Below are 22,350 nucleotides of genomic sequence, written 5' to 3' on the forward strand. Positions count from 1 at the left end.
TCACTTGTTGTGATCCAGACACACTTTATGACAGTATGGTAGTACTGTCTATAGTGCTGGCTTCATACACTTAAACACGTGGTAACTTTTACTTAGAAACTTCAGTGCAATACAGGTTATAGTACTAAACAGTTCACTAGGTGCAGGTATGGGTAACAGTAATGCTTGAGGTATCAACTGGAAGTAAGAGCTAATAAGAGTGTCTTGGGGACCTTGTCTTAGTAGAAATGTACTCTGCTGGGATAGCGTTCAGAGTGACTGAGTGTACTGTAGTGAAGAATCCTCGTACTCATGGTTAGAAGCAAAGTAGAGAGAAGACCATCTTTTGCCAAACCAGCTCAGCGACTGCCAGGTTTGGTAGTAGGTGTCCCAGGCTTGAACAACTGGGTGAAGCTAACCCCTCGAGACTTCTCAAGGTAGTCGAGCAGTGATCAGTAGGATATGTCAGCTTATGCACTTTGTCCTACTGTGGGTTAATTTCTTGACTGATGTAGACTGTAGACTACCCCAGGTGTAGAAAAGGTTGAGCCAGGTTACGGTTACTCCACCTTTGGGTTTAGCAGTGCATCTTGTGTGTCTTTTTTCTCCTCCACCCACTAGACAAAAGACCTAAGCCAGGCTTGGATGAAAACTGCAGCAGCAACTCTCTGTAACTCCTCGCTGCAGACAACTGACAAAAGACCTCCCACCAGGAACAAGTAGTCTTATATAGGGGTGACCAGGTCTAACCTCCTATTGGTGGCGAAAGTGTAAGAGAAAAGAGAGGGAAGAAGTGCAGTTGGTGGTTTGTGTGTGAAGTACTTGCCCTAGTGATTGGCTAAACAGTAAAAAACAGCAGTTAACCCTTGCTCTAACAAACAGATAGTGGAGAGTGAGACACTAAGTGGTGACAGTTAAAAAAAAGCACCCATCATCCCAGAGTGTGATGCCTGAAAGTTACCTTTACCTTGGTGGCATAAAACTAAGTGGCACACCCATACCAGGACACTACATATTGGACCCAAGAAATCTCATGCTAATGTCTAATGCTTCTCTTTTAACCTAACAGCAATCTATCCACATAAGAGTCAGCTTCGCAGAAGCCTCTGTTGTGCCTGCCTCATAGTAATCTCTATGGTAGTCTCTATTGACTAGGCTGATAGTAGTCTCTATAGTGCTAGCCTCATTGTAGTCTCTTTTGTTCTACCTTACAGTAGTCTCTATTGTGCTAGCCCTACATTATTCTCTATCTACATTTCCATCATAGTAGTCTCCGTGGTTCTAGTACCATAACTAACTTGTTAATCCTTAGAACCCCAATACCAGCCTAACAATGGAACAACCTAAACATCAGAACCTAATGGACCCCACTATAAGTCACTGGGGTCTGTTGTTCCTACTTACTGTCAGTCTGATTTCCATTTATATCAGGAACCCTGATGCAGATATGAAGAGAGACGGAAGAATCAAATCTGTCACTCACCGTGAATTCTGCTAACATGCAGTCCCAACAGTGACCAGCAGAGGGAACCTGCTTTGCATCCAAATTAAACTCACATTTTGAATAGATTAAACGTGCTCCTTTTATTGCTGTTATACACCGTTTCCTGCAGAAATGAAGGTGGTGACAGAAATCATTGTGTAGTTATTTTGTCTCATGCATAATATTCCCTACCATAAGTCCTGTACCGTAATCTACGACAGTAAATGAATATTTTGTAACTGCGCTTCATTGCTCTCCGTGTTATGTTTGTATTAATGAAGTTTCCTGTTGCTCTTCAATCTTTTCCATTATAAAACAAAGCAATTTATCTTTTTTTTCCCTTCACTTACCATTCTGTTAGCCGTATTTTAAATCATTTATAAATTATGTCTCTGGATGCAGCTGCTATTTCCTTCTTACGTAACAGATAACTACAAAGCATTGTCACCCAACTTCCCAGACTCCTGAATGGCAAATTTACCCTGTTAGACCATGTAAGATCTATTACATATCATTACATATCATATATTACATGTCTATGGAATGGACCCCTGTGAACAAGCAAAACCCACCCAGTACTTATTTATGTGGTATTATTTGGCAACGGAATAGCAGTATCAGGCTATGTTCACACTACATAAAAGTACGGCCATTGTTGCCATCGGCAACAACGGCCGTACTTTGGGCAGAGGGGAACATAGCCTATTGTTCTATGGGATCCCAGCTGGAGCGTATACACATCGTATACGCTCCGGCCGGGATCGCGTGCGGCGTCGCAAAGAACTGACATGTCAGTTCACACAATGAAGCGAGCGGCTCCGGTCGCTTGCTTCATTGTGTCCTATGGGGAGCTCTGATACGGGCGTGCGCTGATGCACCCGCATCAGAACACTACGGGCATAAAGATCATCTGGCCGATACTGCAGTCACGGAACGGCCAGTCGTTCACGTTGTGTCAACATTGCCTTATGTGAGAACTATATGGCAGTATTATGTTGCCTTTCTAAGCGATATTGTTTAGATACCATGTTGTATTTTGGTACTATATGTGTATCATGTGGGCTGTATGTTGCAGTATTTTCTTAACGCTATATGGTTGTATTATGTGTTTGGTAGTATCAAGTGAGCTGTATATTGAAACATTTTCTTGGTACTATATTGTGGCAATATGTGAGCTTTATATTGTAGTATATTCTTGGCACTATTTATTCCCTTCTGGGAAGGACACAGCCAAGGGGTGGCTCCTGTAAGGAAACCACCAAAACCACCATTTTAAGTGGCCCTATAAGTCAATGTAATGACAAAGGAAAAACCAAGGCCAGGTAACCATCCACATACAGCTGTTTTGGGGTGTTGCCCCTCATCAGTGTGGAGCAGGATTCTGGCTAGGTGGGAGCAATGCCAAGTAGAGCCATAAGAGAAACAGATCGCTGACCTCAGTGAGACCAGCCAAATGACAACACTGCCGGCTGCTAGTGAAAGCGCTCAAAGTAGTGAAGTCCTAGGTGCATGGCCCCCTGGGAAACATGAATATGCAAAAGAAGAGCCAGTGAAGCCTCATCAAAGAGTCTTGAAACAGGACTAGCCACTAGCACTTACTACTGCATCAAGGCTTCACTTCCTGGATAACATGGTGATGTCACTTCCTGGATAAAATGGTGATGTCACGACCCGACTCCCAGAGCTGTGCGGGCTGTGGCTGCTGGAAAGGATGATGGCAGGGGGACACTGAGGGACACAGGGCACTGGAGAGACACTGAGCATCCCTCTGCCATCATCCTCTCCAGCAGCCACAGCCCGCAGCTCTGGGAGTCGGGTCGTGACATCACCATTTTATCCAGGAAATGAAGCCTTGATGCAGTAGTAAGTGCAGGGAGAAAAGCACTTTATAAGCATTTCCTGTAATAAGCTTATATTGGTGATTTGTATAACTTTTGGGGGGCAATACAATACTTTAATAAAAATTTTCGCTGGACTTTTCCTTTAAATGTAAGAGGGCTCTGGTCCTGACCATCCACACAGCTTCTCTTTAAAAAAATGTTTACTACTTCAAAGAGAAGCTGTATGGATTGACACTGACATAACTGGGTAACTAACCCTGTATGTCAATGTTGTTACGTACTACTAGGCCAAAAGACATGCACATGCGCACAAGACGGCTGTAGCCCTAGTGGGATGCACCCACTGTAGGTATGTCTGCATACTGGAGTTCCAATTTATAGAATAAATCTGCACTTATGGATGTGGCCGCTGTTTCTTTTTGCTTTCACTACAAGAAAGTAAAATATTGTCATAATTACAAGAAAAAAATATGTCTGTATTTTTAATATACTAATGTATTCTATTACATTACACACACAGTTTAGAATAACGACATTAATTAAACTTTTATGATTGTCAAATTAATAAACATGCTCATAATTTACCACCTGATTTTACAAAAAAAAAAAAAAAAAAACATTCACCTGTTTTATTTTAACTTAGACATTAGGCTATGTTCAAACACAATATTTTGGTCAGTATTGTGCAACCAAAACAAGGAATGGATTGAAAACACAGAAAGGCTCTGCTCACACACTGTTGAAATTTAGTGGATGGCTGTCATTTAATGGTAAATAACGGCCATTGTTTTAAAATAATGTAAATTATTTGCCATTAAAGGATAGCCATCCACTCAATTTCAACAGTGTGTGATCATAGCCGTTCTGTGTTTTCAATTCACTCTTGGTTTTGGTTGAAAAGTGCAGACCAAAATACTGAGCAAAAATACTGTGTGTGAACATAGCCTTATGATGCATGTATTAGGTATTTATTGTAGTCTGAATATTGAGGTGTTTTAGAAAAATAGCATGGCTTTATATTGCAGTATTATCATGGTGCTGTATGTGCAGTGAAATTACAGTATATGAGCACTTTGTCTGATAATGGCACAGGATGACCCTATTTTGCTTGTTGTACAGGGCCACATTTCTCTAAAACCAGCCTGTGTCTATAAAATTCTTAGGGCTGTAAATGTTCTTAGTTTTGAGAAGAAAAACACCAGAGATTTACATAAACTTGTCTAGCCTTCCCTGCAGTGGAGGGATTAGGCCAGGGTTATACATTCTGATAAAGTAATTTATCTTCCTCTTCTTCATCCGCAGAGCATCTCTTCAGACATGCTCTTTCACATGACTGTCGTCTTTCATCTATCTTTTCTTTCATAGTTTTGTAATTCTCCCGGATCTTTGGACTTTTTCCTATTTCAAGATTGTCTTCAGTAGATAAAAAGATCTGTGTCCAAAATGTATAGTTTTCTTTTTTTTAAATGACTATAATTGTTCTTAAAGGAGAAAAGACTCTGCTGTTAGGACCATATAAGATAGCAAAAATTTACCCTGATCGCCGGAATATGACAGCTTTAGAGGGGAAGTTCGTCATCGGGCATTATTTTCAACATAGTCGGGAAGGAGGTGGCTGAACATAACAACATGCACCTACCTCCCCAGCTCCAGCGCAGGGGACGTTGTTCCCCAATCTGGTCCCAGTACCACAGGGGCCACATGTGACCTGCATTGCCTTTTTGTGGTGCTGACCGGTAGCTAGATGGTGAAACTATGCTTAAAAAGTCCCTGCCATAAAAAATAACTTTTGACATGTTATCAGGCATTCCAATAAACAGAAAAAAGTCCAACAGCACCTTATGGAAACAGTATTCCAAATGACTTCTTAGTGGTGAAGTGTGATGCACACAGGAAGGCTTACTGTCCTTATTTAGGGCACTTAAGACTTAAAGAAGTAGGATTCCTGCAGCATCATAGTAAGGTAACATGAATTTATTCACATGTCAGGGTACAGGAATGCAATGTTTCAACCCCCCAAAAAAGAGTCTAAATACCCTATGTCTGGGTCGAAATGTTGCACCCCTGTACCCTGACATGTGAATAAATTCACGTTACTTTACTAAAGATGCTGAAGGAATCCTTCTTCTCTATGTTATCAGGCATATCAAAAGTTATTGACTGAAGCGGGTCTCAGTGATCGGTGAACAGGACACATGGCCAAGGAGAGAGTACAGTAGCAGTGTGATCCTCTCCCTGACAGCTTGCAAATTCCGTCAATTTAGTTTCATAGGCTTACATTGTCGGAGTTGGTCGTTACAGAGATACGATCAGGGAGTGGATGGCGCTGGAAACTGTGAAAAAATATTGAACTCTGACATTTCTGTAATTCTGCTGAGTCTGTGTGGATGTGATGGGGAGGGTCCACCTCACTATATGGGGAGACCCCAGTTCCGGAAACAGGTGTGGGTCCTAGAGGTAGGGCATGCCTAAATTGTCACTTTCAACAAGATACATTTATTATTAGAAAACATAGGATTCTCAATACCATGTTCATACCCAGCATGGCACATTTAGCTGATATTTGTCAGGAAGTAACTGCATTGTTGACTGGTGATAACTTTTTCAAGTAAGTCAATAATTTATAACCTTTCCACTGTGAATGTGCATTAAGATGTGGCAATAATAAGCAAAAGCCAATAAAGGCGACACAATGAAAAACACGTAAAATAGAATAAAACATAAATTGTCTACATACAAAAGAGCAATTTCCCTGTGAAACCACAATTCAGTTTTACTTAGAAGATTAATAAAATTACAGTATGCCATCTTTGCTGGTGGCAAGCCATCAATTTCAGACATCAGAGCGCGTCTCGGAACTAGTAATTATTTTGTGTAACAACATGATGTGTCGTGTAATTTTCCGCTGATCATAGACAACGCCTGAATACTCTCCCTATAGGTAGACCCATTGCAACCGTTTAAATAACTTGGAAATTACAGTCATATATTTCTACTGTATTTGTACAATCAGTTTAGTGGTAATGTATTTTTTTAAACATGCATATGGTAACGCATATGCACGAGGGCCATTCATGGAATATACTGCAATACAGTGAAGTCGATTGTATGTCTACATCCCTAGTTGACAAGGCAAGTAAGAGGGGAAGGGGGAAGTTCAGCAAAAAAAAAGTTTTTCTTTCAAATCAATTGGTGCCAGAAAGTGCCAGAGATTTGTCCTTTACACCTATTAAAAAATGTTGTCTTCTAGTACTTATCAGCGGCTGTATGTCTTGCAGGAAGTGGTATTCTTTCCAGTCAGAAGAGGGTTTTCTATGGGGATTTTCTACTGCTATGGACACTTCCTGACATGGACAGAGGTGGCAGCAGAGAGCACTGTGCCAGACTGCAAAGAATACACCACAGCAGCTGGAGATTTTTTAAATAGAAGTAAATTACAAATCTCTGGCACCAGTTGATTTAAAAGAAAACATTTTTGCTGAACTACCCCTTTAATTTAAGACTGCCTAGAAAGTAAAATGTATAATATATGTATCTCCGGTGGTTTATAGCAGTTTAAGGTCAGTGAAGAGGGTTATACCTGTATCCCTGGTGGTTTAAAGGGGGTACCTCAGCCAAATGTAAAATAACAGTGAGAGCAGGGGTTCGTCGGAACATAATAAAGAAGTTACACTGTCCGGGAGCTGCCACATCGCCACCTGAACACTGTCAGTCTATGGTCTCCAGTTTTTTTCCCAGTTCCTGTGTCGTCATAACCCAATATAAATTACCAGCTCAGTGACTGCTACACCACTGGCAATATCCTTATATCAGAGCTGTATACATATATCTCTAATGTCATCTGAGCATAAGACCTAATATTAACTTTAACCCCTTAACGACATCGGGCGTACCCATACGCCCCCGTTGCCTGGGCTTTAACGCAAACGGGCGTATGGGTACGCCCGATGTTTCCCCAATCGCTGCGTGTTCACACACAGCGGTCGGGGAAGATGGCCTGCTATAAATCATAGCAGGCCATCTTAGCTTCACGGCACGGGGGGTGGTTAACACCCCCCGTGCTTACGATCGCCGCTATAGGCTGATCAATTCAGATCAGCCAATAGCGGCGATCGGAACCTTTCCGGGTCATCGGCGACCCGATGACCCGGAAAAAAATGGCGGTCGGTGCTGTCCGAGGACGGCACCGACCGCCATTACTGTAAAAAGTAATGGTGATCGCCGTGCCACCGGCCGGATCGCCGTGAACGGCCGGCCGGCCGTTCACGGCGATCGGGCCGGTGGCACGGCGATCAGAGTCCCACAATATAGTAAATACCTGCCCTGGACCCCTCAGCTAGGTAGCCGAGGGGTCCAGAGCAGGTATTTGTACATTACTCACCTGTCCCGGGCTCCTGATCGGCGTCTTCCGGGTTCGCGGCGTCCTCCGTCATTCCGTTCGGTCTTCGGGTCTTTCCGGCGGTCCCCGTCGTCTTCTTTCGGCTATTTTCGGCTCCAGCCTCGTCATTTTCCGGATTTTGCGCTCTGCTGCCCTCTAGCGGCTGATATGTGTAATACACTTATCAGCAGCTACAGGGATATTCAGAATGTAGAAAAAGGTTGTTTTTTTTTTCCAAATTTTTTTTTTTTCTATTTTCCGCACCCTATCGCCGCTGAGTGTTGATCAGCATCGCACGAAAGTGCGCTGCTAATCAGCAACTCCTCCTTTTTGGCGTAGGGTGTTTTTTTTCTATATCCTACTGCCACGGTCTGCTTATAAGTGCCGCACATAAGTGCGGCATTTATCAGCAACTCCTTTGTTGGCGTAGGTTTTTTTTTTATACTTACTGTAAAAAAACACGTAAAAAACACTACATTACACCACACTACATTGAATAAAGTTTGACACTACACCACTACATACCCCATATACTAGTCCCCATATAAAGATGGCCCCCAGGGTGTTTTCGGCATCATAGGGATAGGTTATTATTACCTCCGACACCGAAACAGCCAGTGAGGATGAATGGGGGGGATCCTTCTTTCCTCCATTCATCCTCATCATCCAGTGACGTGTCTGGGGGTAGCGTAGTGTGCGCTGCCCCCCAGACACGTCTTTTCTGCCAGTACCGTCCCAATAAGAGATCACGGTATGGCGTGAAATTCTACAAACTCTGTGACAGTACCTCAGGGTGCACTTACAGATTTCGTGTACGTGCAAACTGCGGAATGGCGAAGGATAACCCTTTGTGCATTCCGCAGCTGGCACCCACCGGCGGACTGATGCGGGCGCATGTCTCTACCCGTGTCATAGACTCCATTCTATGCACGGGCGGAATCCGTCGTCCATCCAAAGAATGAACACGTTGGACGGAGAGCGGAATCCGCCCGTGCATAGAATGGAGTCTATGACACGTGTGGAGACGTGCGCCTGCATCAGTCCGCCGGCGGGTGCCAGCTGTGGAATGCACGAAGGGTTATCTGTCGCGATTCCGCAGTGTGCATGTACCCTTAGAGTGTATGTAGGAAGGGACACCCGAATCCAGCCCCCAGATGCCCACTCCCCCCCCCCCATCCTCGGAGTTAGTGGGGAGATCGTCCGGGAACTGATCTTCCCACTGCTGGATAAAGGTTACCACCTGTACGGGATAACTTTTATACCAGCACCCCCTCTTCCAGTCCCTCGCTGCCCTGTAGCTTGCGGCACAATCCGAACATATCAGAAGCAGTAATAGCGCCCTAATATTTAGCAGCCATGGAGCGGACCCAGCGCTTCTGGATATGTGGGACCCCGTATCGCACCAGGACAACATTTTCCAGGTGACGTCCCCCACACTGGAGAACAGGAGACCCCAGAAGAAGTGCAGAGTGTGGCGTAACAGGGGGATCAGGAAGGACACCATTTTCCAGTGTGACACCTGTCCTGATCCCCCCGGCCTCTGCATACTGGATCGCTCCAAGGCGCACCACACGTCACTGGGGTTCTACATTATCTAAATTCTGTCCCTTATTCCTATTTCAGGGGTCACGTTGGTCCGGGGATTATTCTGATCGCCATTATGGAGTCGGGAAGGAATTTTTCCCTGTGATGAGGCTACTGTCGTCTGCCTCACGAGGGGTTTTTGCCTTCCTCTGGATCAACACAGGTTGAGTTTGATGGACACCTGTCATTTCCAACCTTATAAACTAATAATTGGCCCAATTGCCCCCAAATAAATTAGAATTGTCCCTTTTCCCCAGCTAAGTAGGTATGGCCACCATTCCCATTAGAGGATGCCATGATGCAATTACAAAGCCTCTGTGCGGCCAGGACAGTAGAAACCCCCCCCAAGTGACCCCATTCTGGAAACTACACCCCATAAGGAATCTAAGAAGGGGGGCAGCGGGGATATGGCCCCCTGGTGACGGCCACATTTGGGACGTGAAAATGAAAAAAATTGTATTTTTTATTTTCTCGGCACATGTTCTACGTAAGTGCCCGTCACCAGTGGGGTCCATATGCTCACTGCACCCCTTGTTAGATTCCTTATGGGGTGTAGTTTCCAGAATGGGGTCACTTGTTGGGGGTTTCTACTGTCCTGGCAGCACAGGAGCTTTGTAATTGCGACATGGCCTCCATCCTCCATTCCAGCCTCTAAATGGCGCTCTGTCCCTTTGGTGACTTGCCCTGTGCCCATATGGCACATTATGCCCACATGTGGGGTATTTTCGTACTCAGGGGACACTACCCTACACGTTTTGTGTTCATTTTCTTTTTTAACCCCTTGTGGAAATGGAAAAAAATCAAGGCTAGACCAACATTTAGTGTAATTTTTGTAAAATTTTTACTCTAAATTATTAATCTTGTCATGTTTTTTCATTTTCACAAGGGGTTAAAAGATAAAAAAAAAACATTTAATGTGTAGAGCAATTTCCCCTGAGTACGGAAATACCCCACATGTGGACATAAAGCGCCATGCGGGTGCAGGGTAAGCCTCCGAAGGGAAGAAGCGCCATTTGGTTTTTGAAGGCTGGATTTGGATGGAATGGATTACGAGGGGCCATGTTGCATTCAAAAGGCCCCTGTGTTGCCAAGACAGTTGAAACCCCCCACAAGTGACCCCATTATGGAAACTGAACCCCTCAAGGAATGTAACAAGGGGTGTAGTGAGCATATGGACCCCACTGGTGACGGACACAAATGTGGAACAATGTGGCGTGAAAATGAAATATTACATTTTTTACACTATAATGTTGGTTTAGCCTTGAATATATCATTTTCACAAGGGGTTAAAAGAGGAGAAGAAAAACAAAATGTGTAGCGCAATTTCCCCCGAGTCCGTAAATACCCCACATGTGGACATAAAGCGCCATGTGGGCGCAGGGCAAGCCTCCGAAGGGAAGGAGCACCATTTCGTTTTTGAAGGCTGGATTTGGATGGAATGGATTTTGAGGGGCCATGTTGCATTCAAAAGGCCTCTGTGTTGCCAAGACAGTTGAAACCCCCCACAAGTGACCCCATTATGGAAACTACACCCCTCAAGGAATGTAACAAGGGGTGTAGTGAGCATATGGACCCCACTGGTGACGGGCACAAATGTGGAACAATGTGGCGTGAAAATGAAATATTACATTTTTTACACTATAATGTTGGTTTAGCCTTGAATTTATCATTTTCACAAGGGGTTAAAAGAGAAAAAAAACACACAATATGTGTAGAGCAATTTCCCCCGAGTCCGTAAATACCCCACATGTGGACATAAAGCGCCATGTGGGCGCAGGGCAAGCCTCCGAAGGGAAGGAGCGCCATTTGGATTTTGGAGGTTGGATTTGGCTAGAATGGATGATGAACGCCATGTCGCATTTACAGAGCCCTCGTGCTGCCAAAACACTGGAAACCCCCCACAAGTGACTCCATTCTGGAAACTGCACCCCTCAAGGAATCTAACAGGGGGGGGAAAGAGGATATGGACCCCTTGATGACGGGCACATTTGTGCCATGAAAGTGAAAAAATGAAATTTTTCCCTTTCACGTCACATTGTTCCACATTTGTGCCCGTCACCAGTGGGGTCCATATGCTCACTGCACCCCTTGTTAGATTCCTTGAGGGGTGTAGTTTCCAGAATGGGGTCACTTGTGGGGGGTTTCCACTGTCCTGGTAGCATAGGGCCTCTGTAAATGCGACATGGCCCTTGAAATCCTTTCCAGTGAAATTCAGCTTCCAAAAGCCAATTGGCACTCCTTCCCTTTGGAGGCTCGTCCTGCGCCCCCTTGGCACTTTATCGCCACATGTGGGGTATTTCTGTACTCGGGAGAAACTGCGCTACACATTTTTTGTCTTTTTTTGCCTCTTATCCCTTTAAGAAAATGAAAAATTGAAGGCTAGAACAACGTTTTAGTGTAAAAAATAAATTTTTCTTTTTTCACGCCATATTGTTCGGAAAATCTGTGAAGCACCTGTGGGGTCCAGATGCTCACCGCACCCCTTGTTACATTCCTTGAGGGGTGTAGTTTTCTAAATGGTGTCCCTTTAGGGGTGTTTTTTAGGTTTTGACACCCCAGAGCCTCTGCCAACCTGAAGTGGTACAGTCAAAAATGACCAAATATAACGGAGGCGTTGAAATTCACTAGGCGCTCCTTTGTATCTGAGGCTTGTGGTTGCGTCAAATAGCGCAATAGGGTCACATATGGGGTATTTCTATAAACTGCAGAAACGGGGCAATAATTATTGGGGTGCATTTCTCTGGTAATAGGTTTATAATTATGAAAAATATTGGATTACAATAAAATCTCTGCACAGAAAATTAAAATTTTCAAATTCCTTACACACTTAGCTTTTATTTCTGTGACTCCCCTAAAGGGTTAAAACACTTTCTGGATCTGCTTTTGCAGAGTTTGGGGGGTGCAGTTTCTGAAATGGGGTGCTTTGTGGGGCTTTCTAACATACAGGCCCCTCAAATACACTTTAAACCTGAACAGGTCCCTAAAAATATCTGATTTTGAAATTTTACTGAAAATTTGGAAATTTGCTGCTAATGTTTTAAGCTCCCTATTGTGTAAAAAAAATGAAAAATAGTTTAATAAATGCCGCCAACATAAAGTAGACATGTTGCTAATGCTATTTAATATATAATTTATGTGGTATAACCACTTTCTGTATACGCAAAAAAGTTTCAAAGTTGGAAAAATGCATTTTTTCACATTTTTTCACATTATTTGGGTTTTTTTCATAAAGATTTGTTATGAGTATCGACTCCAATTTACCAGAAATGTAAAGTACAATATGTCACGAGAAAACAATCTCAGAATCAGCCGGATAGGTAAAAGCATCCCGAAGGTATTAATGACTAAAGTGACACTGGTCATATTCATAAAATTTGTCTCTGTCATTAAGGCCATTTCAGGCTCTGTCCTTAAGGGGTTAAAGGGGTATTCCACTCAGGTAAATCATCCCCCCTTCAGGAGACAAACAATTCATTCCATACATATCATTACCTTATCTGTTTACTTCCTCTGAAATAGTTCTGAGCCTGCTGGTTTCTGCTGAAGACACAGAAAACTGTGTGTGAGCTGTTCACAGCTCATGTAAGCACTGTCCCTGGCTGTTTCTGCACTCTGTGAGGCCAGAAGGTTAATCATAGTAAGGTCACAAGTAACTTAACCTTAGATTAACTCTCCCACATTACACGGTGTAGAGACAGCGGGCCAGGTTTACATGAGCTGTCTTGGAAATGAGTGGGTAGAAGGGCGAGATGGAATGAATACCTCAGACACAGTTTTCTGTTTCTTCAGCACAAAGCAGCAGGCTCAGAACTGGGGGAAGGAGACAGAAAAGGTAATGACATGTATGGAATGAATTGTTAATCTCCATTAGGGGGATGATTCAACATGTATTTTTCCCTAAGTGGAATACCCCTTTAATAAGGGTATAGTACATTTGTAGTACAGGCTCCCCCCAAATGAGTGGCTCTCTGCTGTCTGGTGATTCATTGTTTGTTTGTTTTTTCCTAGCATCCATTGTCATCCAGAAATGGTGGTGTCACATGCAGCCGTGCATGGAATGGGAGGATTGTAAAGTTTTGCCGGATCTCTCAGGCTGGTCCTGCAGCAGTGGAAACAAAATCAAAACTACCAAGGTGAGTGATGGAATGCAACTAATGAAAAACATGAAGAAGTGCAAAGGCAAATTTCCCAGTAAAGTAGAGATAGTGGTTCCTATGTGGGCAAGCAATCGAAAGGAGCTTATGAAAAGCTATGAATATGTCAATGGAAGACCAGTTATAAAGCACTTCAGTTATCCAATACCTTAATGTCACCTACAGTACCTTATCCACTTATTACTTCCTAACTTGTCGGTGCATCACATGGCCAACCCATTGATTTCACTGGGAACTGAAAAATACTTGGGTTAAAAATGGGTTAAAAATATTCACAATTTTTCATAGCAACAGACAAAAAAAAAAGCCGTTTTCTTGGGGCGATATAACTTTTCTCAAGTCATGTGGATTTTTCCGTCTTCTTTTTCATTCCGAATGCACGCGTTTTTACTTAGACATTTGCCTTGCATGAAGAAAATACATTATATTTGATATGACAAGAAAAATATGCCTAAACTCTGCTGTCTTTTCCTTATTTTCTACTTGCACGCCTCATAGTTATGAGAAGGGACGCGGGCACATCTACACGAGCACACTAAAGTAGTTTAATGCATAATAAGTGGGCAAATAGATATGCAGAAAAATACTACTTTTTATACAATGTTTACGATCCACGCAGATGGCAAAGTATTAGGAGTCTGCAGGGTAACGTGTATTATCACAGTCTTTGCATTCTTTCACGAGCTCAGCTCTAAAATAGGTCTATAAAAAAAAAGTTTTACACGGTAAAAGGGTTTTTTCGTCATTAAGTGGTTACTGCGATGAAATTATTAGACGATGCATAGCAATGAGAAGACACAGTTCTGGTGTCTCACAACTGTCTTGGAGAAAGGTGGCCTTGTTGCCCTGCAGCAACCAGAGCTCAGAATTAATTTTCTTAAAAGTTGTAGAATGAATGAATGATGACTCTGATTGTCGGCTATAGGCAAAAGTACATTTTAAGCACCTTAGCCCTGCCTTGGTTCGTGCTCATGCTTCCTTAAAGGGGTTGTGTGATTAGGAAAACTAGGTCTAAACCTATATATTGTGAGAAATGAAACATATTTTGAAAGTACAAGTGTTCCTGAATGTGCTGTTTGAGAGATATAGACTTCTTTTTCTTCCTACGCATTTGCTAACCTGATGCTCTTGGTTATGACCCATGAAGCGATTATCAACTGTATTTGGCCGATTATCGTCCATTATGGCTTATAATCGCTTTGTGTAATAAAAGGCAACAATCAGTCGACATGCATGATGTCAGATAATAGTTGTCTTTTAACATCTTTCAAGTTGAAAGACGAAAGACAACGATAGAAACAATATACTGCCGTGGCTCCGTGTTACAGGTGCGCCGGCAGCAGACCCCGACTATCTCCTATGGAGTCCCCAGACCCCAGGCAGCCCCCCTTTGGATCCCCCCCATGGCACTTACCTCCATCCGCTCACTGTCGGCGGATGGAAAAGGGCCGGTAGCGAGCGAGGAGAAAGCGAGCGCTGACCTGACAGGTCGTTGCTCGTTTGCTCCCTCTTATCCCCCCATGTAATAGGGGCTTTAGTGCCCATCGAGGCCCCTCTGCCTGCCTTGGTCCAGTGCTGTTAACCACACTCCCCCTGTGATGAGGCAAAGAGAGGGGGTTCAATGGATTCTAAGCCCCACATTTTGCACACTTTTATGGCAACCGTTCTGGTCATACAGGTTTCGTGATCTCCATTTGATCATAAAATAGCTTTGCTATTGCAGGTGTCCAGGAGGTGGACCTCTTATGTTAAGTGCCAGAGCTTTGTTCTTTGTTTTCCTGGCCCGCCCCCTAACTCTGAACAACAGCTTTAGCAATCTTGTGGCCTAAATGACCCTGGTTACTTGTGACAACTGTGCAGGATGCCACGTCATTTCTTTTGCCAAACATGCAATGTGCATTATCGGAAATTTAGGTGCATTTTTACTTTCTTAGCTATTCTCTATAGTGGACTAAAAATGTATAAAGAAAGTCAGCACTCCATTGTAGAAGATCCAATTTATTTCACAGTGCAATGTTTCGGCTCATTTAAATCCTCTTCTCAAGCTTCAGAGCAGCTTCAAATGAGCTGAAACTTTGCAAGGTGCAATAAATGGGATATTCTACATTGAAGAGTGGCCTTATTCATATTCGTGGCATATGAACCAAGTCAGGTGAGGCATACACTATTTGGAAATTTATAAAAAAAAAAAAAAACTTTTTCAATTCCTGTTTTTCTACAATTGGTTGTTGCTCTATATGGAACTGTCAGCACTTTTGGGCCCTCAGATTCTAGTTCTAAAGTTTCAAAGACCAATGTCCCTACTAACAATACCAGCCAGAGTGTTCTCAGGAACATTGCTAGGGGACATTTATATGTAAGGAAGGTGATACCTGGACTGTTGTATATGTGCACACTACCCAACTCCTATTTTGTTGTGTTGATATTGTATGATATGCTATTAATAAACTGCATGATTAGCTATTATATTTACATTATGTTTTATATGTGCAGTTAAACAACATGGGGCAGGGAAATGCCACCTTATGCACCATGCTGCTGGAAGCGGGTCTAGTATGATGCAGAAGATGGTTGGTGGTTAAATGAGAATGTAAGAGGGGTTAAATATGAGTGATGACCTTGTAGTTAATGGGCTTCTGGTGATGATTCAAGGGCCTTGCTGACCATCACCCTTTGCCCCTCTGAGGATATGGCACAGCAACTAACCTGCCTGCAACAGCAACCAGTCCTTGCCTGCAAACTTAAGAACACTTAGATGAGGGACTTCAGGTCTAGTGGTTCCATATGTACATGTTCACAATGCTTTTGCTTCTGACTTAGACGCATACACTTTAAGGTTGGGTTCACACAGTGTATTACAGCGGCCATTCTCTGACATGCCCATGTAACAGAGCGACCGTTGTCTGTGAAGTTCATTCCAGTACCGGCTGGATGAACTTCATTTATTTTTAATTGGAATGCAGGCAAAGGCAGGTGTGCCCGCATCCCAATTAACCATAGCCAACAATGTAAAGTGCGTCTGGAGCCGCACTTTACATTGTCTGCACTGTCAGTTTTGTGCAGCCCCTAACAATGAGTATCAGCCGCACAAAACTGACATGTCAAATGGAAAACACAGTATTCATGCAATATAGAAATGCAAGACAGGCATGCAATACACACAGTATACACTCCGGCTGGGATTCCATAGGAATTAATGCAATGTATTTTTTCAATTGATAGCGCCCATTGTTGCAATCTGCAACAACAGATCTTAGTAACTGAAAACATCCGTTGTGTGAACTTCCATGTAAAAATCTCCAGTGCCCCATAAGAGTACCAGAGTGCCCCCATAACAGCCCAGAGTCCTGTATTATGTGGAGTACATATTTTTACTACATTTATTAATATTATTTATTTGTTTATGCAGGTAACACGGTAGCGAAGAGAAAAAACTGGTGACAGAGTGAAAAATTGTTGCACCTCCCTGACAAAATGTGCACTCAATCTCTGTTTTTGGACTGAGAGACTGTATCTTTTTAGAAATTGCGCTAACAAATAGAAACATTTTCACCCTATTTTTCTGCTCAAACAAGTATCCACAGGAGCTTTAAAACAAAAAAAAGACCAAAAAAATGGATCATTATAATTTCTGCTGACAGCAATGGCTGAGTTTTTAGTGATCATAAAGAACCATGTGGACGTAATCCCTGGATTTCATTTCTCTTCAAATATTAAGATGCAAGAACGCTTCACTGAGTTTTGAAAGCTCAAAGGCAAAGTAAAATGAAACAATTCACAATTTTAACAGTTTCCTTACGCAAAACCATCATTGTAATATATCACTTGATTGGAAATGGAACAGACATCATTGGGACACCTACAAATGCACTTGTTGCTATGGACTGGCAAAGAGGTCATATTGTCAGCTGAACCCCTATTATGCTACAACATTCATTACTTTGGGCCGTTATTTTTCACATTCGATCCTACAGTTCACTTTGGAATATTAAAGGGGGATGCTAATGTCACTGAAATGTTAGAAGACCTTCAACTGGTTCCCTAAATGGATTCTATGATTTCCATCTTTGACAACACATTCAACAAAAGGCCATTGGGTCAACACAACTAGGATTTGAGATTACGAGTAAATTAATTTCCTAAGAGATCCTTAAAAGATATGTGGAGATAAGTGTCTGTCATGGAGGTCATCTATTCGCTGGTCTAAATTCTTGAGCTGAACTCTGGACATCTTGCAAGCTCCAATATGCAAGCGTTAATCGGCAAGATGATGAGAGTTTACTGTGCATTTAGAAGGCCTGGTTAATCGAACAATTGTTGGATTGTTTGTGCGGCCATTTAAATGTATCGCTATTAATGGCACATTCCATGTTTACACAGTGACACTTTTACACGGGCCAATTATCAGCTAAATAAGCACTTCCAGCAACACTTGTTAATAGTTGGCCCGTGTAAAAGTCTGGATTTTGCTAGGCTCAATAACATGAAAGAAAACAATGGTCGTCTTCCTGAATAATTGATCTCTTACCTTAAAGAGGACCTGTCACTTGGAAGGACAGCGCCGAGGCCACCCGACCCCCCGGTGGAGCCCCGGATACCTCCCCTTTCCTGCAAGTCCTGCTCCTATACCGGGTCCCAGGACGGAGATATCAGTGCCGGAAGGTGAGCGCGCACTGTATGCTAATTACCTGACATGAGTCTGATGCCCATAGAGAATGACTGGAGCAGTCATTCTCTATGGGCATCGGACTCATCTCTGGTGAGCGCGTGCACAGCTTCCGACAGCGAGATCTTCGTCCCGGGACCGGGTCCAGGAGCGGGACTTGCAGGAAAAGGTAAGTATCCGGGCCTCCCCTGGGGAGGGAGCTTGGGCGGGCTCGGGGCCTCATCCCTGCTGACAGGTTTTCTTTAGGGAGGATAATTATCAGCCAAGAGAGTCTGTCTCTTTGCAATATTATTTCTACAATTGAAATATGAAAGATCCTTCAATACGTTAAAGTTTGTCCAGACTCAGATCTCCATATTAACGTCAACCTAAGCAAAAAAAAGAGGACACAGATTTAGGCTATTTTCACACTCAGTATTTTGGTCAGTATTTTGCAATCAAAACCAGAAGTGGATTGAAAACACAGAAAGGCTATGCTCATACACTGTTGACATTGAGTGGATGGCAGTAATTTAATGGCAAATAACGGACATTGTTTTAAAATAAAGACAATTATTTGCCAATGGCGACCATCCACTCAATTTCAACAGTGTGTGAACATAGCCTTTCTGTGTCTTCAATCCACTCATGGTTTTGGTTGCAAAATTCTCACCAAAATACACAGAGTGAACATAGCCTTATGGTCCCTGAGGACTATTTTACATAATATCGCAAGACCACACTAGTCTGGTGATGCTCGCATAGACATAACATTTTTTATATTAAACCTCCCTGGTTACCAAAAACTGTTCTCATGGTTCACCCTATTATTTATTTGTCAATATCACAATTAGGTTACGTTCCCACAACGTTCTTTTCTTGTCCGTTTATCATTTTTAAAGTGACATCCGTTATTTTGAGGATCGGTTGCCGTCAGTGCTATAACTGACAGATTATCTGACAGATTATCTGCCAAAGATTTGAAGCCAAAGCCAGAAACAGAGATCAGGTCATAAAGAAAGCCTGAGATTTCTCCTCTTTTTCAAATCCATCCCTGGCTTTGGCTTCAAATCTTTGACAGATAATCTGCCAGATAATATTTCTGTGTAAATGGACCCTCATGCTAAGTTTACACGGAGCGATTATCGGGCGAATTTTCACAATAACGATCGAATTCGAACGATAATTGTACGTGTAAACGCGGCGAACGATGGAAAAATCGTTCATTTTGATCTTTTAACATGTTCATAAATCGTCGTTCGTAATTTGCAAAAATTCGCAGATCGTTCCGTGTAAACAGTCGTTGCACGATAGTCCGGCCGCCCGCAGCCCCGCCCGGCCCCCCGCTTGCAGCCCAGCCCCCCACTCATCCGCAGCCCCGTGCGCCGGCCTGATCGCCACCGCCACGATCACCACCCCCGCCGCCGCTCCGATCGCCACCCCCGCCCCGATCGCCACCACCTGCCGCCGCCCCCCCCAATCGCCCCCCCCCCCCCCCGCCGCCGCTCCGATCGCCATTGATGGCACATTCCATGTTTACACAGTGACACTTTTACACGGGCCAATTATCAGCTAAATAAGCACTTCCAGCAACACTGGACAATAGTTGGCCCGTGTAAAAGTCGGGTTTGGCTAGGCTCAATAACATGAAAGAAAACAATGGTCGTCTTCCTGAATAATTGATCTCTTACCTTAAAGAGGACCTGTCACCTGGAAGGACAGCGCCGAGCCCACCCGACCCCCCGGTGGAGCCCCGGATACCTCCCCTTTCCTGCAAGTCCTGCTCCTATACCAGGTCCCAGGACGGAGATATCGGTGCCGGAAGGTGAGCGTGCACTGTATGCTAATTACCTGACATGAGTCTGATGCCCATAGAGAATGACTGGAGCAGTCATTCTCTATGGGCATCGGACTCATCTCTGGTGAGAGCGTGCACAGCTTCCGACAGCAAGATCTTCGTCCTGGGACCGGGTCCAGGAGCGGGACTTGCAGGAAAAGGTAAGTATCTGGGGCTCCCCTGGGGAGGGAGCTTGGGCGGGCTCGGCGCCGTCATCCCTGCTGACAGGTTTTCTTTAGGGAGGATAATTATCAGCCAAGAGAGTCTGTCTCTTTGCAATATTATTTCTACAATTGAAATATGAAAGATCCTTCAATACGTTTGTCCAGACTCAGATCTCCATATTAACGTCAACCTAAGCAAAAAAAAGAAGACACAGATTTAGGCTATATTCACACTCAGTATTTTGGTCAGTATTTTGCAATCAAAACCAGAAGTGGATTGAAAACACAGAAAGGCTATGCTCATACACTGTTGACATTGAGTGGATGGCAGTAATTTAATGGCAAATAACGGACATTGTTTTAAAATAAAGACAATTATTTGCCAATGGCGACCATCCACTCAATTTCAACAGTGTGTGAACATAGCCTTTCTGTGTCTTCAATCCACTCATGGTTTTGGTTGCAAAATTCTCACCAAAATACACAGAGTGAACATAGCCTTATGGTCCCTGAGGACTATTTTACATAATATCGCAAGACCACACTAGTCTGGTGATGCTCGCATAGACATAACATTTTTTATATTAAACCTCCCTGGTTACCAAAAACTGTACTCATGGTTCACCCTATTATTTATTTGTCAATATCACAATTAGGTTACGTTCCCACAACGTTCTTTTCTTGTCCGTTTATCATTTTTAAAGTGACATCCGTTATTTTGAGGATCGGTTGCCGTCAGTGCTATAACTGACAGATTATCTGACAGATTATCTGCCAAAGATTTGAAGCCAAAGCCAGAAACAGAGATCAGGTCATAAAGAAAGCCTGAGATTTCTCCTCTTTTCAAATCCATCCCTGGTTTTGGCTTCAAATCTTTGACAGCTAATCTGCCAGATAATATTTCTGTGTAAATGGACCCTAATGCTAAGTTTACACGGAACGATTATCGGGCGAAATTTCCCGATAACGATCGAATTCGAACGATAATTGTACGTGTAAACGCGGCGAACGATCGAAAAATCGTTCATTTTGATCTTTTAACATGTTCATAAATCGTAGTTTGTAGTTTGCAAAAAATTCTCCGATCGTTCCGTGTAAACAGTCAATGCGCGATAGTCTGGCCGCCCGCAGCCCCGCCCGCCACCCGGCCCCCCGCTTGCAGCCCAGCCCCCCGCTCATCCGCAGCCCCGTGCGCCGTCTCGATCGCCACCGCCACCGGCGCTCTGATCGCCGCCGCCCCGATCACCACCCCCGCCGCCGCTCCGATCGCCACCCCCGCCCCGATCGCCACCACCCGCCGCTCCGGTCGCCCGCTAGATCAACCCCCCCCCCCCCCCGGCGCTGCTCCGATCGCCGCCGCCACTCAGATCGCCCCCCACCGCCGCGGCCAAGAGCATACGTTACATGCTCCGCGCAGCAGGTCTTCCGACATCCCTGGCCCCTCTCTTCAGCGCATTGATTGGCTGAAGAGGGGAGCCCGGAATTTTAAACGGCTCCCCTTCAGTCAACCAGTGTTGAAGAGGAGCACTGATTGGCTGAAGAGGAGCCGTTTGAAATTCCCGGCTCATCTGTTCAGCCAATCAATGCGCTGAAGAGGGGAGCCGGGGATGTTGGAAGACCTGCTGCGCGGAGCAGGTAACTTATGCTCTTGGCCGCAGCGGTGGGGGCGATCGGAGCGGCGGCCGGGGGGCGATCGGAGCGGCGGGGGTGGCGATCAGAGCGGCAGGGGTGGCGATCGGAGCGGCGGGGGGGGGTGATCGAGGTGGCGCAGGCTGCGGTTGAGCGGGGGGGGCGGGCTGCGGGCGCGCGATCGCAAAACGATCGTAAAACGATTTTTCCGTACGATATATCATACCGTCTAAACGCTGATCGTTTAAAAAAAAAAAACGTTACTTCGAAATCGTTAATCGTACGATCGGGCCAATAATCGCCTTGTGTAAACTTAGCATCAGATAGACTAATTGGCCTTTGAGTGTGTCTTTAATTGAAAAGTGCATTGAATTTATTAGTAAAAACAGAGAAAGGATGGTGAAAAAAACAAAACCTGTGTGTGAACAACTAATAATAATGTCCACTGTTTGCAAAAGAGGTCCGAAAATAAGTGACATGATCATTATTTTGACGTCCGTGCAGATAACACCCTTCATTTTGTACATTGTTTGCATTGGGTGTCCGTCATTCCTTTGACTTCATTGCAGCCAGTTAAATTGCGGCAATAACGGACGTCTTTTTAAAAAGAAAAAGTTGACAACTTTTCTATTTTTTTTGTCGTTGTGTGAACACAG

The 22,350-nt window shown here is 43.9% G+C and overlaps 1 protein-coding gene across 1 annotated transcript in view; it reads left to right on the top strand.

Annotated features, from left to right (window-relative positions):
* The window catches only part of TAFA4 (TAFA chemokine like family member 4), a 110,971-nt gene extending 94,123 nt beyond the window's left edge, over positions 1-16,848 (top strand). Inside the window, exons 5-6 of the mRNA XM_069967927.1 lie at positions 13,274-13,398; positions 16,829-16,848. Coding sequence (XP_069824028.1) covers positions 13,274-13,398; positions 16,829-16,840 — 137 coding nt within the window. The 3' untranslated portion in view covers positions 16,841-16,848. The remainder of the gene's footprint in view (positions 1-13,273; positions 13,399-16,828) is intronic.
* The last annotated feature ends 5,502 nt before the right edge of the window (positions 16,849-22,350 follow it).

This window comes from Dendropsophus ebraccatus, chromosome 4 (assembly GCF_027789765.1).
Source record: "Dendropsophus ebraccatus isolate aDenEbr1 chromosome 4, aDenEbr1.pat, whole genome shotgun sequence".
Taxonomy (NCBI): Eukaryota; Metazoa; Chordata; class Amphibia; order Anura; family Hylidae; genus Dendropsophus; species Dendropsophus ebraccatus.